Source organism: Passer domesticus, chromosome 6 (assembly GCF_036417665.1).
Source record: "Passer domesticus isolate bPasDom1 chromosome 6, bPasDom1.hap1, whole genome shotgun sequence".
In the NCBI taxonomy this organism is placed as follows: domain Eukaryota; kingdom Metazoa; phylum Chordata; class Aves; order Passeriformes; family Passeridae; genus Passer; species Passer domesticus.
The window spans coordinates 38,337,740-38,355,434 of NC_087479.1; the positions used below are offsets into that span (position 1 = coordinate 38,337,740).

Here is a 17,695-nt window from a genome sequence, read left to right on the forward strand (position 1 = left end):
CCTCAATACAGAGTTGGTTTTGGTAGGGAAAAGCTCCAGAACACCAATAAGAGCAAGGTGGGTATTTAAATAGAGGAGATTTTTGTCTGTAGTTTGTAAAATAAAATTCAGTTCCTGACTACTGAGCCCATTAAGAAACCCTGCTGGGAACACAATATACACAGGGGTTCTCCAAGCCATGACAAGCAGGTTTGTTTCAGGGGAAAGCTTGTTGGGACTGGAAGATAGCTTGATGGGATTTCTGATGTGGCATCAGCCTCTGATTAGATTCATGTCACTCCAGTCACTCCCTGTATGCATCTGATTGGAAACAAAGGGAAGAAAATAAAGGTGCAAACGAGTTTCTGTAATGATTGCAGTAGCCAAGCTAGAGTGTGCCATGGTGGGATCTGTAGTTCCAAAAGTTTTATTCTGTTGAGAAGGAGGGTAGCATGTGCATGCATGTGGACCACAAGCTGAGCTGGAAATCCTTATGTGAAATATGGGAAGAGCCTGACACATAGATCCTGCAGCTCTGCAGTGTGGTACTTGAAAGCATCCTTGGATGCTCCCTCATTTTTAAAGGAATCAATTGTTCTGCCCTGGTGCTCCCCTGTGTGTACAGAACTGCAGAAGAAAATTTAGGAGAATCAGTAGAGGAGGATAATGTTGCTCTTAATTTCCCAATAGTGGAAGCATGACAGCATTGCCAGGCTGGGCTACATCACAGAATCAAGACAATAAATGTCTTAACTTGAAGGCCTGAAAGGCTGCTGTAGGTGTGCTGCTGATTGTTTTTTCACAGAGCCCTGTTCTGACAGCCAAGTTGGCTTTGCTTGGCTTTGCTTTACAACAGGAAGATACCAGAGAAAAGGCAGTGATCCAGAGAGGTCTTGGATTCTCCAGCCTTTCAGCCTTCTGCAGCACATCACTGTCACAGTCAGACATATGGGAAGATTTTCAGCAATTGTTAAAGCAAATGAGAGCAGAAGTATTAGTAATGTTTTTGAAACTGATAATACATTAAATCCCTGCTGGGAGCTGGGTCCACCAGACTGAAGGGACATCTTTGAGTTAAGGAAGGTCTTGATGAAATGGGTAGGAGATTGTTTGATATTCCCCCTCCCAGTGCAACAGAAATGCACTGCAGAATAGAAACTCGTCAGGAGAACTAAAACTGGAATAGAGAGGGAAATGGGCTCTCTCACTTCACACACTGTGATTCTACTGCTTTATGGTCAACTGTCTTCTCCAGGCAGTGACAGGGGATATCCCAAACTAGAGTCAAGACTGGCTCAGGGGAAAGCCAAGAAACAATAGGGGCTCTTCCCTTTCAGGTAAGGCACAGCCTGTTTATCAGGCCCTCCCATGAGAGACTGAGTGTAGGGAGTGATTTGTGGCAGCAGCAGGAGTCTCTCTTATTCCAAATATTCCTCCAACTATATCAAGCACTAATCTTAAAGGGAGGCCTAGATATCCTAGCATTTCTGAGAGCCAGACTGGACCCTGGCTCCATGGCAGTCCTGCCACAATGTCAAAGGAGTCCAATTTACCTGCAGCACCAGGGAGAGCCCTTCAGTAACCACCCAAAAGCCAAGTGTGCATAGCATCCCTGCTGTGCTGTATTGAAATCTGCCTTGGAAAGAGAAACCACATGGATATGGAGGGAAGCAAAGGGAACTGTCACACCTGCAGGTTCGTGTTCCTGAGCAGCAGCTCTTTGTCTGTGCAGTGCAGAGGCAAGGTTTGATGTCTCTTTGGGCAGTGTTAGTGCTAGCTCTAATTTATGTATTCCAGGCTGAGATTTCCTGGTGATGGGCTCACTGAGGAAACTACAGGTAGGACCAGCTGGCTCTCTCTGAAGTGTCAGGGGATATTGAGAGGTTTGGGTGCAGAGCTAGGGGATGATTTTTGCACTAGAATAGATCTAATAGTCTGAGACACGGATGGGTCCCGTCCTTCTCTGTTCAGCCTGGCTGTGGGGGAGGGATGCTCTGTCTGTTTGCTCCCAGAGGCAGCATGCCTGCCCACTCATGACTGCAGTGCTCTCCCCTTGTCAGCTGAGATGTGAAACTGAGTTTTTTAGACTAGACCATCAAATACCTTCCTCTAGCAGAATAATAAAGGCCTATCCTGCCTGTTCCTGGCATACTGGAGCGTGAGCAGGCAAGCATATCTGTACCTCCCCAATAAATCCCCCGCTCAGCTGCTTCTGTAGGACGCAGCTTTTAGCTTAACTGCCTTGTTATCCTTTGGATTGACAGAAAGACCCCTGGATAGCCTCTGGGATGAATGGGTCATTTCTTTGAGTCAAAGGTCACTTAAAATTTGTGCCTTTGCTTTTTGAGCTGCCATTCATTTTTTCTTCAATTCCTGCATGTGCCTTGGAGAGGAATAGCGAACATGTAATCAGGATAAATGCAGAATTTCTGAATATTTCACTGGTGCCAGCCATCCTGAAAAGCATCAGTATCCATTGCTCAACTGCTCCAGGAGTGGAAAGAGGAAATGTCTGGACCTGGATCCTTCCCTACTACCAAGGCAGGATATGTTCCCAACTTTACCAGGAATATTTTTGAACAAATTCTTGGATATCTCATCTGTAAAATGCTCAAGTTACAATGACAATCTCGTGTTTCCAGAGATTGAGATATTAAGCCTTTGATAATATAATGGCAGAGTACACAAAATATTCATGGCAGTTAGTGAACAAATAGAAGGGACTTTTGATCTTGGCAGCCTAGAGCACCTTCCTAGTCAGTTAGTCTCACTTCTGTGCTTCTCCCAAACTGCTGTTATGTGCTTTTTTTTTCCCCTAACTTCATGTGCTTTTTTGATAAATTGTGAGTTAGCAATACTGTCATGGGAAGGACTTTTAGCCTCACTGGCCAAAGGAGGCTTAATGGAGTCTGCCTTTGTTTAAAATCCAGCTCTGGAGCATGGAAGCGTGGAAGAAAAGTTATTTCTTACATAAGCTTGGATTATGTTATTTGCTCTCCATTTTTTGTAAGGGCCTCATAGCACCATGAAAATTACCTTTATTTCTCTATGGATTTTGTCCTTTTTCACTTTACAAATATTGATTTTTTTTCTCCTGTGTCTTTATCAGAGCTGAATTAGCAAGACTGTTTAACAAGATCCTCTGATTCATTTGTGGTCTTTTTGTGCCAGGTGCTATCACAAGCAGCTGAAAGCAGCTCAGTGCAACCACTGCTACAGAATTGACAGAGGAGGTGATGTGCCCTGACAAGAGCTGAGCTAGCATGGGTCAAAGAGCAAGCTTAAAAAGATGGTCTCTTCAGCCTGGGCACAAATGCTAGGAAGGGTTATTTGTAAGGAATAAATTTTTCTGTTGGAAAGCTCTCCTCCTCAAACCTTTAAAGCTTGAGGCCACTGAAAATCATTGAGTCTGCTGGATTACTCCTGTTCCACCCACAGATCCCCAAGTGGGCTCAAGAGTCCATATGCATGGCAAGAGGTGATTCCTGTCCTTGTGATCCAAAATCTCAGTGTAGCAGTGATGAGACTCCAAAAGGAAAAGGAGCCATTGGTGAAGCTTTATATGTTCCTTCTTGCCAAGCTTTTAAGCAAGCCACTTAACTGCTCCAAGTGCTTGTAGGTGGAGCAAAAAGTGGAAATTGAAGACAGGCAGGAACATAAAGTTCAAACAAGTCAAGTCTGCTGGCCGCTTTTGATGCTTTTAACACAAGTACAGGAAAGGCAGAGCCCAGCTGATAGCTGTCCCTTGCTGTTCATAGTTGCCATAATGCAGCAGTGCCTTTTCTAGCACAGGGCCCAGGGGGTGGCGAGGGTAGGGAGGAAGCAGTCACTGTGCACAGTTCTTTGTGGCAAGCTGGAATCTCTTGCCTTTTGAGATGATCTTTCCACTCTGTCAGCAGCTTGTGACATCCTATAGGCTCTTTAGTGACCTGTCTGGCCAGCAGCAAAAGCTTATTTCTGTATCTATTCCACATGAAGAGAGATATTGCAATGGAGATAGAAGGGGGAATGTCCAGATTTCTTTCTTCCTGAAGGGCCAACACCACTGGTAGTTTTGCTCTAGTTCTCTCCTGTGGGCTCATCTTTCTTACAACCTATAGACCATAGTAAGAGATTATATTTACATCAAATGAGACAGGAGTCTTAAACCAGCTGCCTATAGAAAGGGTAAATCCTCATCCTTAGGCCCTTGTGAGCTGCATCAGAAGGATGGCAAGCTTCTGAGAGCTTTGTCCTGGTGTGCATTTGTTTCTGAGATGAGAGGCTAAGTGTGTCAGTGGGAGCTGGGAGATTTTTTCTAAGTATCAGAAGGCCAACCAGTTAGTGTTCATTAGTTTTCTCTCTGCAAAGGGTGGACTTCTTCCTTTCCCGACTTGCTGGGCTTTGAAGAGCTGGGATTAACTCCTGCCTGCCATTCCACTCCACTTCAGGTCATGCAGGATCCCCAGCATGTTGTCTGGGCAGTCACACCGTCCATGGCTGAAACAAGCCAGGAACATGGAGAGGAAGCAGAGGAGACACAGCTGCCAGCAATAATACTGAGAACAGAGCTGGGTCTCCAGGCTCCTGCCTCATCCATGTCCTTTCTCGTAGATGATACTACCTGTCTGGCAATTCACTTGTGTTTTTCTGGAGCACATGGACCATTACCTCTTGACTGTGGGACATCCTATCTTCAGCTTCATTAGAGACCACCTTTATGCACCAGAGTAGCTGAAGTCTTGTAAGAATCAAAGGGTGCCAGGAAATCCTGGTTGAAGGAGACTCTGGCTGATCATGATGTTATATCTATATAATGTTATATCTATATAAAAGAGGTTAAAAAACCCAGTCACCTCCTGCAAAGGAATGGCAAAGCACAGGAACAACCGTTTTTCAAGAAACAGAAACCCATATCAGAGGAGATCTTGGCCCTGGTATTTGAAAGCACTTAAGAAGTGAGAGGATAAGTTTCCCCCAGTTAGGATCTCTTCTTGCAAAGTGAAACAGTTAAAGAAAAGTGCAAATAGCTGCTGCTTGGGCCCTTTAGTGTGTTTGTGTGTGTGTGTGGCTGGTAGTGTTCTTGCGCTGACTCAAGCCTGGTCAAATCCCTCGACCACTGGGTTATTACCTGCTCTGAGGCCAATCTCCCTGAATTCTTTCTTCAGTGAAAGTTTGAAGAATATAATCATGTTTTTACAAAGGGTTTCTGTTTTGGTGGCACAAAACTTCCCAGAAAAGAGAGTCAGGAAGCTCCCAACCAACTAAGCCTCACACTTGCAGAGTCAGAGCTTTGGCTGCTTCTCCCCCAGGGCTCAGCTGAGGAAAACAAGCCACTCCATATCACTGTTCGCTTACCCTCCTGAACCCTGTCTCTCAGTGCTTCAAGGTAGATGCTTCAGCAGTTAATACTGCTCCTGGGGCATGTGCAAGGAACAATTAAAGCTCATTGTGCCAGTGAAGAGCCCTGGGGTGAGCTGGGCTGCAGAGACAGCTGCCCCATTTTGCTGTGTGCAGCAGCTTCCTGAGCAGTCCTGTTGCAGAGAGATGAGTACGTCTTGCTGATCGCAGCGTTAAAGTTTAAAACTCCAGGGCTAAACTCCATTGGCATTTTGAGGCTTTTTGCTGGTGGCAGCCATCGTGGTTTGTAGCATTTGGTCCTGGGCAGAGCAGGGCTGGGTAGAGCCCAGCTGCTGAGCCTGCGAAGCCTTTTCCAACAGCTGCAGCATGGCACTGATGGCAGGAGAGAAGCACAAGTGTTTGAAGAACACTTTGTAGTGCTCCCTTTAACGTTTTGCCTGTGACACTGCAGGATCTACATCTTTGATCCAAAAATGACCAAAAGGACATGAACATCAGTTCATTCCTCTCAGACATAAATGCTTGTTACAGATGTGACCTGCAAGATTCAGCTAAGCTTTCTCCAGCAGCAGACAGGGCTTGGAAGAAGGCAGTGTTGGTCATTCTCTGGAGAAGGGTCCTGCTAGGTGATGGACAGTGAGATTTCATTTGTGCCCAGCAGTCACAGTAGTCTCTACCTGGTTCAGCTGCTTGTACCAGCCCTGGAGTGCATCACCCAAAAGGAACTTCTCAGCTGCAGGATAAACTTGTGTAGCCCCACAACAGCAGGCTGGATGCATAGGGATGGGACACGTTTTCTTCTCATCTTTGTGATTTGTCTGGAAATTGTAAACCTCTCCAGAGATAAACTGGAAGTTGTCATTGGTGTGTTCACTGAGATGGGAACAGGAATCATATCAGTGCCAATCATGACGATACAAGTACAATTTCCTTGTTTAAAGTACTGCACCAACTGTACCTAATTAACCTTCATGACAGCACAGCAATACAAGGAAATAGGGATCATTAACTTCAGTTTTGCTTTACGGAAAGGGAAGAGAAACATCAATGCCAGCCCCATGCATTTCAAATTGAGGTAGGCTTGAAAAAGTCACAAGGTTAAAAATAACAATAATCCACTTGGGGTTCTCAGAGCATTAAGAGTGCACTTGAATCAAACTTTCAGTTTTTTCTCCAAGAAACATCAGGACTGGAAACTTCTCTCCCATATATGCTTGTTTATGACTCAACAACCAAGGCTTTCAGAAAATCACACATTTTCAGTCACAGTGGGGCAGAGGCTGTAAAGGTCAGAATGACTTCCTCAGTGTTGCTTAAAAGGAGCTGGGAAAAGATGGAACTAAACTGTGTGAGTAGTTGACCCTCCACCCCCTGCTTGTTCCTCCAGACCAAACATTTTTCTAGGTGAGGGAACCTGCCTAAATCAACCAGTGGCCACTTAATAGCTGTCAGAGGAGTAATTCAGGTTTGAACTAGTGACCTCACCCCTTCCTCTCACATCTGCTGAGGGACAGACTGATGACATTGACTGTTTTCATTAGGCCTCTGAGCAGCCTGGCTGCTTTGTGTGGGGCCCGGCAGGAATGGAAAGATGCAAAACTAGTGCTGCTCTCTGACATTGCTTTGCTGGCTTGGGGCTGTTTCTATAAGTTAGTAGGAAAGAGCAACTTGCACAAGTCCTTCTTAAAGTAAAGAGTTCACTCTGCCTGTCGTGTCACCTGCTGGCAGGGACTGAGGGCAAGAGTAGTGCCTGTGCAATTTGTACTGGGCACCAGCACAGGCTCACATTTTGTCTCTCCAAATGACTGCAGTGCAAAGCCCTGGAAAGTGTCATGGCAGCACAGAAAGTTGTATCTGTTATTAACAATCTCACTTCTGCCCAATTCATAGATGCTGTTAGGATCAGGTGAGAAGAACTGCCCCGGTGGGCAGGACCCCTGCTCTGGAAGAGAAGCCAGCAGGGAGTGCAGGTGGCAGTGGCCAAGGAGGAGAGTGTGGGGAGACACCTCTGTTGTGTGGGTGCCAGCCCCAGCCCAGAATGCAGGCATTCATACAGGAGAGCCTTTTCTGATACTTAGTCTTCTATTCTAAGCTGCCATGGGGTGAAGTGAAGCTGAAGGGACCCTTGAAAAGGCCAGGTCATTGATGGAGAGGAAAAAGGGCTCTGCAGATTGTGAAGAGCTTTCATGGGCAGCAGGGGCTGCAGCCAGCTCCAGGGAACAGAACTGTTCCCCTGCTTAGGCGGTGTGTCTGTCTCTCTGATTATTTTGTGTATTTCATCTCTGCTGTCTGTCTTGCTCTTAATCTGGACTCCTCTGTGCCAACAAAATGCTTAGCTCGCTCCATTGTCTGAGAGACTAATTTGCACTGTAAATCTGATGCTTATCTTACATGACAGCTTACTGTGGGGTTTATTGCAATCCTGAAGACAAACTAACCAGGGATAGCTTGAAAGCTTTCAAAGCATCATCTGGAATATAGAACAAATATGACCCATTTCAGCTTGCCACCAGGTTAGGATGTGGTCCCTTGTGGTTGGGGTCACCAGGGATTTATCTTTTTCTGTTCAAATCTATTCAAACCTGAGCATCTTTCAGTTTTGGTTTGGTTTTTCATACACTTGGTTGATAGGCTTGGGGTTTTTTTGGTGTGGTACATCTTCTGCTTTGTGCTGAAGCTGTTAGAGTGCTTCTGCAACAGCCTCCAACTTCCCAGGGCCAGATCTTCCATCCCTGATGAGTTTTAAGGACTGTGAGAATGGTTGCAGACCAGGTGCAGGCAGCATGCAAGCACTAGTGCTCCAGTGCACTGCAGCTTTGTTGTCTCTGCCAAGCTTAAGCAGAAAGAACCTTTGTCCTTCCCTTGTCTTCATTAAAGTTTCCTGACAATTTATCCAGTATGTTCTACTCTCTACTGGCAGAGTTACATCCTCCCTCAGTCTCATCTGCTGTTGTCACCTTCTCTCTGGTCCATAGGCTGTCCACCTGCAGGCATTCACATACCATGTAAGAGATTCTTAACTAGTGTAGTTCAGATAGCTGGGCAGCTCCAGAGGCATAAATCTTCCTACAGATAGGTTCCAGGTAGCCTGAGATGCAGTTTTACTGGGGGAGAGCCAGAAAGATTATTGCTCCTTTGATATAGGTCTTGGTTCTGCAGCTGAGCATGCCAGTAGGTGTTTAATGCCCAAAGCTTCTGCATTGCAGTCCTCTGGGACACAAAGAATCTGTTTCCTCACACAGGGGAGCAGGAACACGAGACCTGCCATCCTTGTTTGGAGGACCACTCTGGCTTTTACCTAGTCCTGCTTTACAGTTGCATGGATTTCTGGACCTGTCAGTTCTTCCTGCCCTTGGACCGCAGACAAAACACAGAAATGGCTGTACTGGATAAGCACTGTGGAGCAGTTGAGGACTAGCAGCTAAACTGGACGTGGAACCAATGGGTCTCAGTAGCATGGAGGGAGAGGAGAAAAAGAAAACCCCTTGAGAAACTGTTGAGGAATAGGTAAGGAATAAGTTGTATACTGGGTAGAACTGTAGACTGGAAACTTTATACTGGCCCTTCTCCAACTCCATATTTCAGTCCATGGTATCAGATAAATGTGCAATCTAAGGCTTATTCCACCTCATGAGAGCTAGTGAACATCAGAGTCCCTGCCCAAGGGAGACCTCCGTTCAGACTGGAAGTAGCTTAGGGGAAAATGTATGAATCCAAGAAAACTCCAAACTGAAGAATTTTAGAGAAATCCAAGACAAAAATACCTACAGAAGGATCATCACACCTCCTGATTCTGGGTTAGGGTTAGGGTTGAGAGAGTCAAAGAGCCTACAGCTCCAGGAACACTGGGGCTTGAAAATGCATGGCACCACTGCAGTAGGGTCTCAGCATTGCTACTCCCACATTTTTTTTAATGGAGACCCTTGATGTTGTATTAGGATTCCTCTTGGCTAATGGGGAATATTTCAGCCCCTTCTGCTGGGCTGTGATAAGCAGGATCTGGATGCTTTCACAAAAAATTGGAGTCTGGTTTCACTTTATGCAAATACAACTAAACTGATTGAACAGCCAGCAATATCCTTCTGTATTCCTCTCCACCTAACAAGATGCTGCAATGAATAAAGCCATGGGAGCTTCCATCCTTCAGGAAAAGATCTAACAAAACTGTTGGATAACCAAATATGTGCCAGCATCATTCTCAAGTAACTGCTATTTAGTTTTTTACAGACCTAACTCATGTTCTGCCTTTTTTTAACCTTTTTTGTCTGCATTTTTTTTGCTGATGCTCACTTCGTGATTCATTGGGGGGCGGGGGGAAACACAGCCTATAAACATTTAGGTTTTCTGATCCTCTGACACAATTTGTTGTCCATCTAAAAATTATTCCCACTTAGCACCGTCTGCAGTTGCAGAAGCACAAATATTCACCACTTTGCTGTCTTTGTAACAGAGCTGGAAATGCAATATTCATTACCCCAGCTGAAGCTATTTTCTTACACTGTGAGGTTAGAGGCATTATTTCATGCTGGAGAATTAGGAAGATTAACAGGTAGGGTGGACTGGCCACTTTCTGAACTGAATCACTCTCCCAGAATGGAAACTTCAATGGATTTGATATCACCTGCCCACCACCTCCACTTTTGTGGGTGTTGACACTTGTGTTTGAACACAGCACAAGCTACAGTGGAATAATAAAAGCAGAAAATGGATTCCCAAAGCTGGACCTGCAAACCTTCCATACCAGCTCCCCATGGACTTCGGGGTGAACGCACTTCTTTTTTTTCCTGACGGGATTGCTTTATTGTGTTTTTCAATCATTAGTAACTCATCTCGTGGACAGAACTGGCAGTGAATCAGAAGTCAGAGTATCCAAAATACATTGCCCCATGAAAAAAGCTGCTTTTGCTTTGCTGCCTGCACACCACTTTGTTAGCTGATGCAGAGGGAGAGGGTTGTGTGCAGGCCAGCAGGAGAGTTGTCAAGTTTGAATCCCGTGAGAAGCAGTTCAGAGTCAACCCTTTCCCAAGAAGTGGTGAGCTGTGAACATTTTATCTGCAGTGTTGTGGGCAGGTGTGATGGCAGCTTGGGTGGGTATATCATGCTGGCCTTGATCCAGCTGGCACAGGTAAGCCAGCAGTGACACAGTGTAGTAACTTAAGCACTGCCTTAACACTATTAAATACATAGCTGAGATCTCTGGAGGGCTTGTACAACCCGAGGTGACGTTTCTGTCACTGTATCTTTACTGCAGTTTGCTATCTCTGCTCACTCAATTACAGCTCTCGCAGATAAGTCTGTGCTGTGCCTCAGTTCTACATCTGACACAAGCCCAGACCTGCTTCCAAACAGATGCTTCTGAGGACCTGCAGGCCACACAAACATCAGCTGTTGCTGTCTGTAGTTCATGCCTCCCATGCTGGCATTAGTCTTTGTGATTTACTGGCATTAGCCAACATGCATGGGAGGGGAATTACATCTCTTGTAAAGTGGGATTTACTTTGCACTGCAGCACAAAGACTTGCAAGTTTGGGGCTGTAACTGACCTGCCTTCCTCCCTTCTCTGTCACACAGGCAGTTATGTTCCCATTCCTACCCTCTCAAAGTCCTTTCCTGCTATGCCATAGGCCTGGGACTGCCTTGGTTTCTCCTCCAGGCACCAAGAGGTCTAGGGCTGCAAGGCAAGGCATTATGCACGTGAAAACATGTGTCATGTGCCAGGACAACCATCCTCAGCTGGAAGGGGTGCCCAGGGAGGTCTCCAGCATGACCACTTCTGACATTCCCTTTCTCTCTCTCCACAGATGCCAGCAAGGACCACCCACAGCAGCAGGCAGGAGTCATCTGGAGAGTGACGGGCGGCCTATTCAGTATCACCCGAGGAGCTGTGGGGGCCACACTGGGAGGAGTTGCCTGGGTGGGCAGCAAGAGTCTGGAGCTCACCAAAACAGCTGTGACCAGTGTCCCCGCTGCTGGCGTTGGACTGGTGAAGGGCAGCGTCTCAGCGGTGACCGGCGGCGTCGGAGCTGTGGGCAGCGCGGTCGCCAGCAAAGTCCCTTTCACTGCAAAGAAGAAGGACAAGGCTGACTAATCCCTGTCACAGCTCCCTTCCAAAAGATCAACCTGCCCATACTGTCCCCCTACCCAGCACCTCTTTGAGTTGGAACCGGCCGCTTCAGGGAGGGTCAAGCACCCGAGCAGACTCTGGCTGCAGCCTGCTCAGCACCGCCTGCCTAGCTCAGAGCTCACAGAGCCACTGTCAATGCCTTTCACTCCCATCACCTACTGGGAACCATCCTTACTCTGAGGACTTTAAAGGCGCAGCTGTCTCTGTCTTGTAGTTTCCTTCCTCCCTTCCTGTTCTTGTAAGCATGGGGGGATGGGAGAAGGCATCAGGCTCCATCTGCCTAGAGGTGAAGGGAGCAACAGGGGATGGGGGAAACTATGCCTGGCTTGAAGTGTGGGTTGTGTAGTCAAATTCAACTTCAGCTGGGAAGACAGCCTCTGAAACAGCCCTTCCCTCTGGAAGGCGTGTCTGGGAGGTGTTCCTGGCAGAGAACTGCAGAAGTCCCACCGAGACAAAGGAGAGATACTGTGAAGAGAGGGAAGCCTCCCTCCTGCCCTGCACCTCTTACCTTTTCTTTGCAGGGCCCATCCCCACAAGCTGCTCCCAGTCAATTACTCCCTGGCTGAATTGAACCCTTCAGAGAGGGAACCCTCCAGCTCAGCAGAGCAGCTCTGGGGTGATGCCACACCAGAGCATGACACATCCCAGACCATCAACTTCTGCACAGATTTTCTTGGTGAGAAGGAGGAATATGAAAGCTGCTGTATGTTCCCATTTGGGGGAGGAGCTGACAGTGGCACTTGCCAGTCCTCTGTGATATTGCAGTACAGGCAGTGATGTTACACAGAGAGACCAGGCCTTTTGTTTGACCCTTGAAGTCCTTCCAGTATCCCACTCTGTAACAAGGGAATTTTGTCTCTTGGCCACACTCACATTTCACAAACATCACTAGTAACCAGGAGCAAGTGTGTTCCCAAATGCCATCCAAATTCTGCTGCAGGGATGGTGGGGAAGCTGAGAGTCTTGCTCTCCCCATGACTCAGTACCCTGGGAGTGGGGGCCTGGATGTGAGTGGGCTGCACCATGTTGGAGAACACTTCCCAAGGGTCTGAGCATGCTCCAACAGCAGTTAGCCTGCACAGGGCACCAGCAACTCCTCCTCTGCACGCTGCTCCTGTGGCCCCAGCCCGGCTCCTGTAAAAGGACCACGTTGCACTAAATAGCCCACCCATAGTCATAGTGCCGCAGAAACCCAGACACCTGCATCCATCTGGGAGTCACCGCCATCCTCAGCCTGGCCCGTGATGCTCAAGGGGCCGTGTGGCATTGTACCCACACATACAAACACAAACGTGCACAAACTCACTCCCTCCAAGGTCCCCTGTAATTCTTGGGATGAGGAAAACCACAGGCTCCACCATTAACTCTGCTGCTCCTGGCTTTGGCAGGTGATTTGCTTCTGTCTGTAGGTGTTGGATGCACAGGCAAGGGAAGCAGTGCTTGTGCTGTATTTTATAAACATGCATCTGTGTTAGCGTGCATGTGTACGTGTAAGTCCACAGGCATGTCTTCAGCCAGGGAAACAAACCTGTGCCACTGCCACAGAGGAGTTCACACAGTCATCTTTGGCACTTTCAGCATATAGTTTTATATCGGGTCCTGGTCAAAAGAAAAATCATATTTTAGAGGATGTTTTGCCCTCTGTTGCCCAAGAGCATAGTTTATTGAAACCAAAGGAATGTGAAAAATCCCCTTTCTCCTGTCTGTGCTGTTTGTTTTCTCTCAGCCCTATCTTTTGGACATTGAAGCCAACTTTCTTGATCTTCATTTCCCCTTGGAGGTCATTGCACTTCCTGACTGCTCTCTTGTGCTTAGGACTTAGACATCAGGGAATATTTAAGTACAACACACACACACCCCCGCCACCATTTTTGCTGAATGTTCTTGAGCTTGTGATGCAGTTTTTGTTCTGACTTTTATTAAATCCACATTTTGGAATGTATGTTGCTGTATCCCCCTGATAATCATGCTGGTGTTAGTCACTCTCCATGCCCTTTGCTAGGTAGCCCCTGTGTTTGCAGGTAAGAAGCTGCTGATCTCCACAGTGTCCTACTCTTGATAGCATGAGAAAGGTTTAACTTACATTTTTGTTTCTAAAGAGGAAGCAGCATTTGGTAGGTGTATGCATTTCCTCACTTTGTGTCCTTTGTTCTGGTGAAGGCCAAGTTGACCCTGACATGCCGGTTTTGTCTCTGAAGGCAGCGGCTTCACAGAAAGATCAGGCCTTGATGTGTGCCTGTTCTTTGCTGGGATGCTCGTGGCAGTTGTCAAGGCCAGAAGAAGTCTTGTCTGTTCTCCCTTTGTCTCAAACACCCTGTAAAGCTGGAGGACAGTTTGCACTGCATGGATCTCTGCTTGCTGCTCTCCCTGAGCATAACTCATCTGTTATTCCAGATCACAGACTGCCTCTGAAGTGAGCTCTAGTCCCAAAGCTGAAAGCTGCTTGTGTGTAACTAGCTGTGTTGTCACCAACCCTCTGAGAAAGACAGCTTCTGGCCAATTGGGACAGAAGCTGTCTTCTTCCTCAATGTCTCTCCTAGGTCTTGGAGAGGAGAAGATAGAATCTAAGAGCCTTCAGCAGCCAGCCCTGGGTGGGTGGTGGGAGGCTGATTGTGCTTTTGGCTAAACAGTGTCTCACACAAGCTCTTGCTGGGGCAGGCAGTACATCCTGCCCAAGCTGCTGTCTGCAGGGTGTGTGTGCACAGCAGGCGTGGCAAATGGGATAAAGGTGATGTAAAGAAGGCCACTGGGGCCCTGAGGGTTTCCCACCTTTTTATTTCTTCTCTTCTGTGCATCCTTGCAGGAAATAGAGTAAAGCTGTCATTTGTCTGGAGCTGCCATTTCCTTGCAGGGTGGCCTGGAGAAGAAGAGATGAGCTGGAGAGGAGAACTCACAGTCTAAATCGCTGTTCTTACAGCCCAGGTAAAGGACAGCTCAGGGACCATGAGTAGCAGGAGATCAAATTAGCAGGCAGGGGTAGAAGATTAAATCTACTCCAAAAACAAGGCCTCACACTGTTAAACAGGCATTCAGGAATAAGTAACTCTCCAGGACTCAAAGGCTTTAAGAAAGTCTGTGCTAGGCCTGCTCAGTTCACCATGGTGACCCAGTCCCAGCCTGCTTTTCTGGGCATTTACAGTGCCAGAGCAGAAGGAAAACAGAGTCAGCCTTCCCAGTCTAAAAGTAAAGATGCCTTCTGACAGCTTTGGTTGCAGGACAGTGGGATCTGGATTGGATGGGGAAGCTGTTGGCTCTTGTCAGATGCCCTATCTTTCCTCCTCCAGCACCGGGCCACCAGTGCAGCCCTTCTCTCACTGCCCTTCATGGTACAAAGGGCAAAAACTGTGTTGTGCATAAATCACATGGCCCCTGGATGAGGTAGCTTGGTACAAAATAGGAGGGGGTGGCATCAGGGTAGAGGGAAGGATTAAAGGGAGTTGATACACAGAAGATGAGGAGATAGTGTATGACAGGAAGAGTTGAAAAGTGAAGGAACAAGAAAACAGGGACCATGGAATGAATTTGTTTCTTAGGACAGGCTTTGAATCAGAAGATGAGTGCTATGGAGTTTGTCCTAGGGAAGAGCACAGAAAGGGGAGTGGGTCAAGGTGGGTTTTGGTGTGTGATGGTGGTACATGCCTGGCTTGTGCCCTGCTTCCATAGGAATGATGATTGCTAGCAATTTCCATTTAGATAGATCAGTGGATGGTTGAAGCATCAGATCAGCTCCCTTCTTATCACCCGCCCTTCCCAAATCTCCCTCAGGCTTTTGTCATGATCTCCCCGTGGTGGGGCTGGGTCTCCCCCATGGCGGAGGTGGGATGTGGCCCTGTTTGCAGCCCTGTGTCCCACCTTGCCTGGCTGTTCCCTGTGCCTGACAAACATGTCCTGGCTGAAAGGAGACTCATAGGTGCATCCTCTCCTCCCTTTTCCCTGACCTTAGTCTCATTATCTTTTACTTTTTTATCTCTCCCTTAGCTTTCAGTCTTGCCCATAGCTAGAACTCCCCAAAGCTTTTGCTTCATTAAACATCCACGCTCAGTGTCTGGGAGGGCAGAGGGTGATTGCTCCTGCAGCTCCCCTGGCTGGGAGAGAAGTGCATGTCTTCCACCCCTCTCTGTCCCCTTGTGTTTTGTGTATGGAAAATCTTAACCCACTTCTTTTTCTCTGGGTTCCTTTGTTGGCTCTTGTCCCTGTGGGTGGGTCATTTCCATGTCTCCATTTCAAAGTCATCCTTGTAAAAACAACAGCGTAAGTGGGAATATGGAGATGGTTAGAGAGAGCCTCAGAGCCAGGGCCCAACTCTGCTTCTGTAGGAGCTGAGGAGGCCTTTGGCAACACAAAACTGCGGCCACGCAGTCCTGTGCACAGTGCTGGGCTCCAGAGAACACTTTTGTTCTTTATCATTTCATTGTCTGTAATTGGTTTCCTACTGAATTTGTTTGCTTGGTTTGTTTTGCAGTGTGTTTCTGGGAATATTCTGCATCTCTGTATTTTAATTACAGTAAAATTTGAGGATAAAAACCGTGATTATGCTGGCTCTTGTTCCTAGTGGGGGGAAATGAGGAGAGGAAGCACAATTGAAGGAAGATGTTAGAGATTCCTTGGGAAATTAGATCTCTCCCCTAAGGGCTCTAGATGAGGCACCAAGCAAGGCAGAATCTCTGTCCCTGCTTAAACTAGGACATAGCTTTCAAGCATGGTTCAAAAGCCATTTTGCTGCAGGCGCCTTTCCTGATTGGAATGGTAAGAACAGTTTGGATAAGACTTCTAAACTCAATTTTTTGTGTTGGTTTAAAGACCAGTGCATAAGAGGGCTTTCAGGCTGGGGATAGCTGGCCTAGCCCTGAAAGTGGGATCTCAGTAGCTGAAGATGAGAAATTTTGCCTCTACAGCCGCTGTTCCTTCAGGCAGGTTTGCATAGCCACTTTTCCCAGCTGAGGAAGCAAATTCTCCTCACAGCAGCCTGCTCCTTGTGCACGAGATGGCAGTTTGACACAGCTCCCCAGGGCTGCAGCGAGCCCCATGGAGCAGCCTGACCCTCTGCTGGCTGGCTGGAAGTGCTGGTGCTGGGGGGCACAGCCAGCAACTCCAGGCACCTCATCTGCTCCACGGGCACTTAACCCAGGGCACAGCCACGCAGTGCTCCCGGGATGGCACAGCCCTCAGGGAGGATTGCAGGCCAGTGGCCTGGCAGTGCTGGATCAGCCACAAGACAGGGTGTTCCTTTTACTGGGTCAAGGCCAGGAGCCAACAGCTCAGCATTTGTTAAGTGCTGACAAAAGGATTAATTTAGAAACTAATAACAGGGCAATCAAGCCATTTATTTGGTTGGCGTTTTGCTGCCAGCTGCTTGAGAAGAGCAGCACACAGTGCACCAATAAGGCTGTCTGCAGCCACCTCTGCCACCTGCCCCGTTCCTCTGTCCTCACTTGCAGACTCAGCCAGGCAGTGTGGCTTGGCACCAAGCTGGTGGCAGGAGTAGGTTTGGCAATAACAGGTAGGTGAAGACACCTGGGGACGTGGTCTCTTCCAGGGGCTGCCCCTATGCCCACTGTGGGGAGGGAGATGAGAAAGTGCCTGTCCTGCAGCAAGTGCACGCTATCCCCCCATTCCTCCTCTCAGAGCAGGAACCATCCATGTAGCCTTGCAGACAGCACAGATGAAGTACAGGTGCTGGAGCCGTGAGCCCTGAGAAGCTCTCAGGTACTTCACAGCTTCTCACCTTTCCTGCAGCCCAGCTGGTTTGCAACATTAAGCCAAGTTGCAAAACACCACTAACAAGCAGTTCCTCCAGGGGTCTTTTAAGGAGTGAAAGGATGGTGCAAAATCACCTATAGTCACAGCTTTGTCGTGTCTCACTCAGGCAGCGTGTCCAGTCCCCCTGCATGCAACTGCAGCACCCAGTCTTCTCCCAGAAAAGAGTGGAGCAAAAGTTGGTGGGCAGCAGAGCTCAGAAGAGACCTTTGGAGAGAAGACCTGCCAAGGTAGGCGGGCTGTGAGTGGCTCAGATACCTCTGGGCCAGGGGCAGGCCCAAAGCTGGGAGTGTGCAGCTGTGAGTAGATGTCACCAGTTGTGGTCTCATCCCTCTGTGGGTTGCTGCCCTGCCTGGCTCCAGGAGCAACTGGAAAACTGCTGGGCCACTGTTATCCCCTGTACCCGGGGGACTGGCCTCAGTGGTTTCCCATCTGCAGCTGCTTGTGGTCTGCAGGACACGTCTCAAGGGCTCGACTGTTGGGACTGTGCCAGCT

At 47.9% G+C, this 17,695-nt stretch overlaps 1 protein-coding gene across 4 annotated transcripts in view; it reads left to right on the forward strand.

Moving 5' to 3' along the window:
- Positions 1–15,973, forward strand: part of LOC135303213 (transmembrane protein 263-like) — a 231,183-nt gene extending 215,210 nt beyond the window's left edge. For all 4 annotated transcript variants that reach the window (XM_064424703.1, XM_064424702.1, XM_064424704.1 and 1 more), the window contains one exon: positions 11,121–15,973. In XM_064424703.1, coding sequence (XP_064280773.1) covers positions 11,121–11,407 — 287 coding nt within the window. In that variant the 3' untranslated portion in view covers positions 11,408–15,973. The remainder of the gene's footprint in view (positions 1–11,120) is intronic.
- Positions 15,974–17,695: the final 1,722 nt, after the last annotated feature.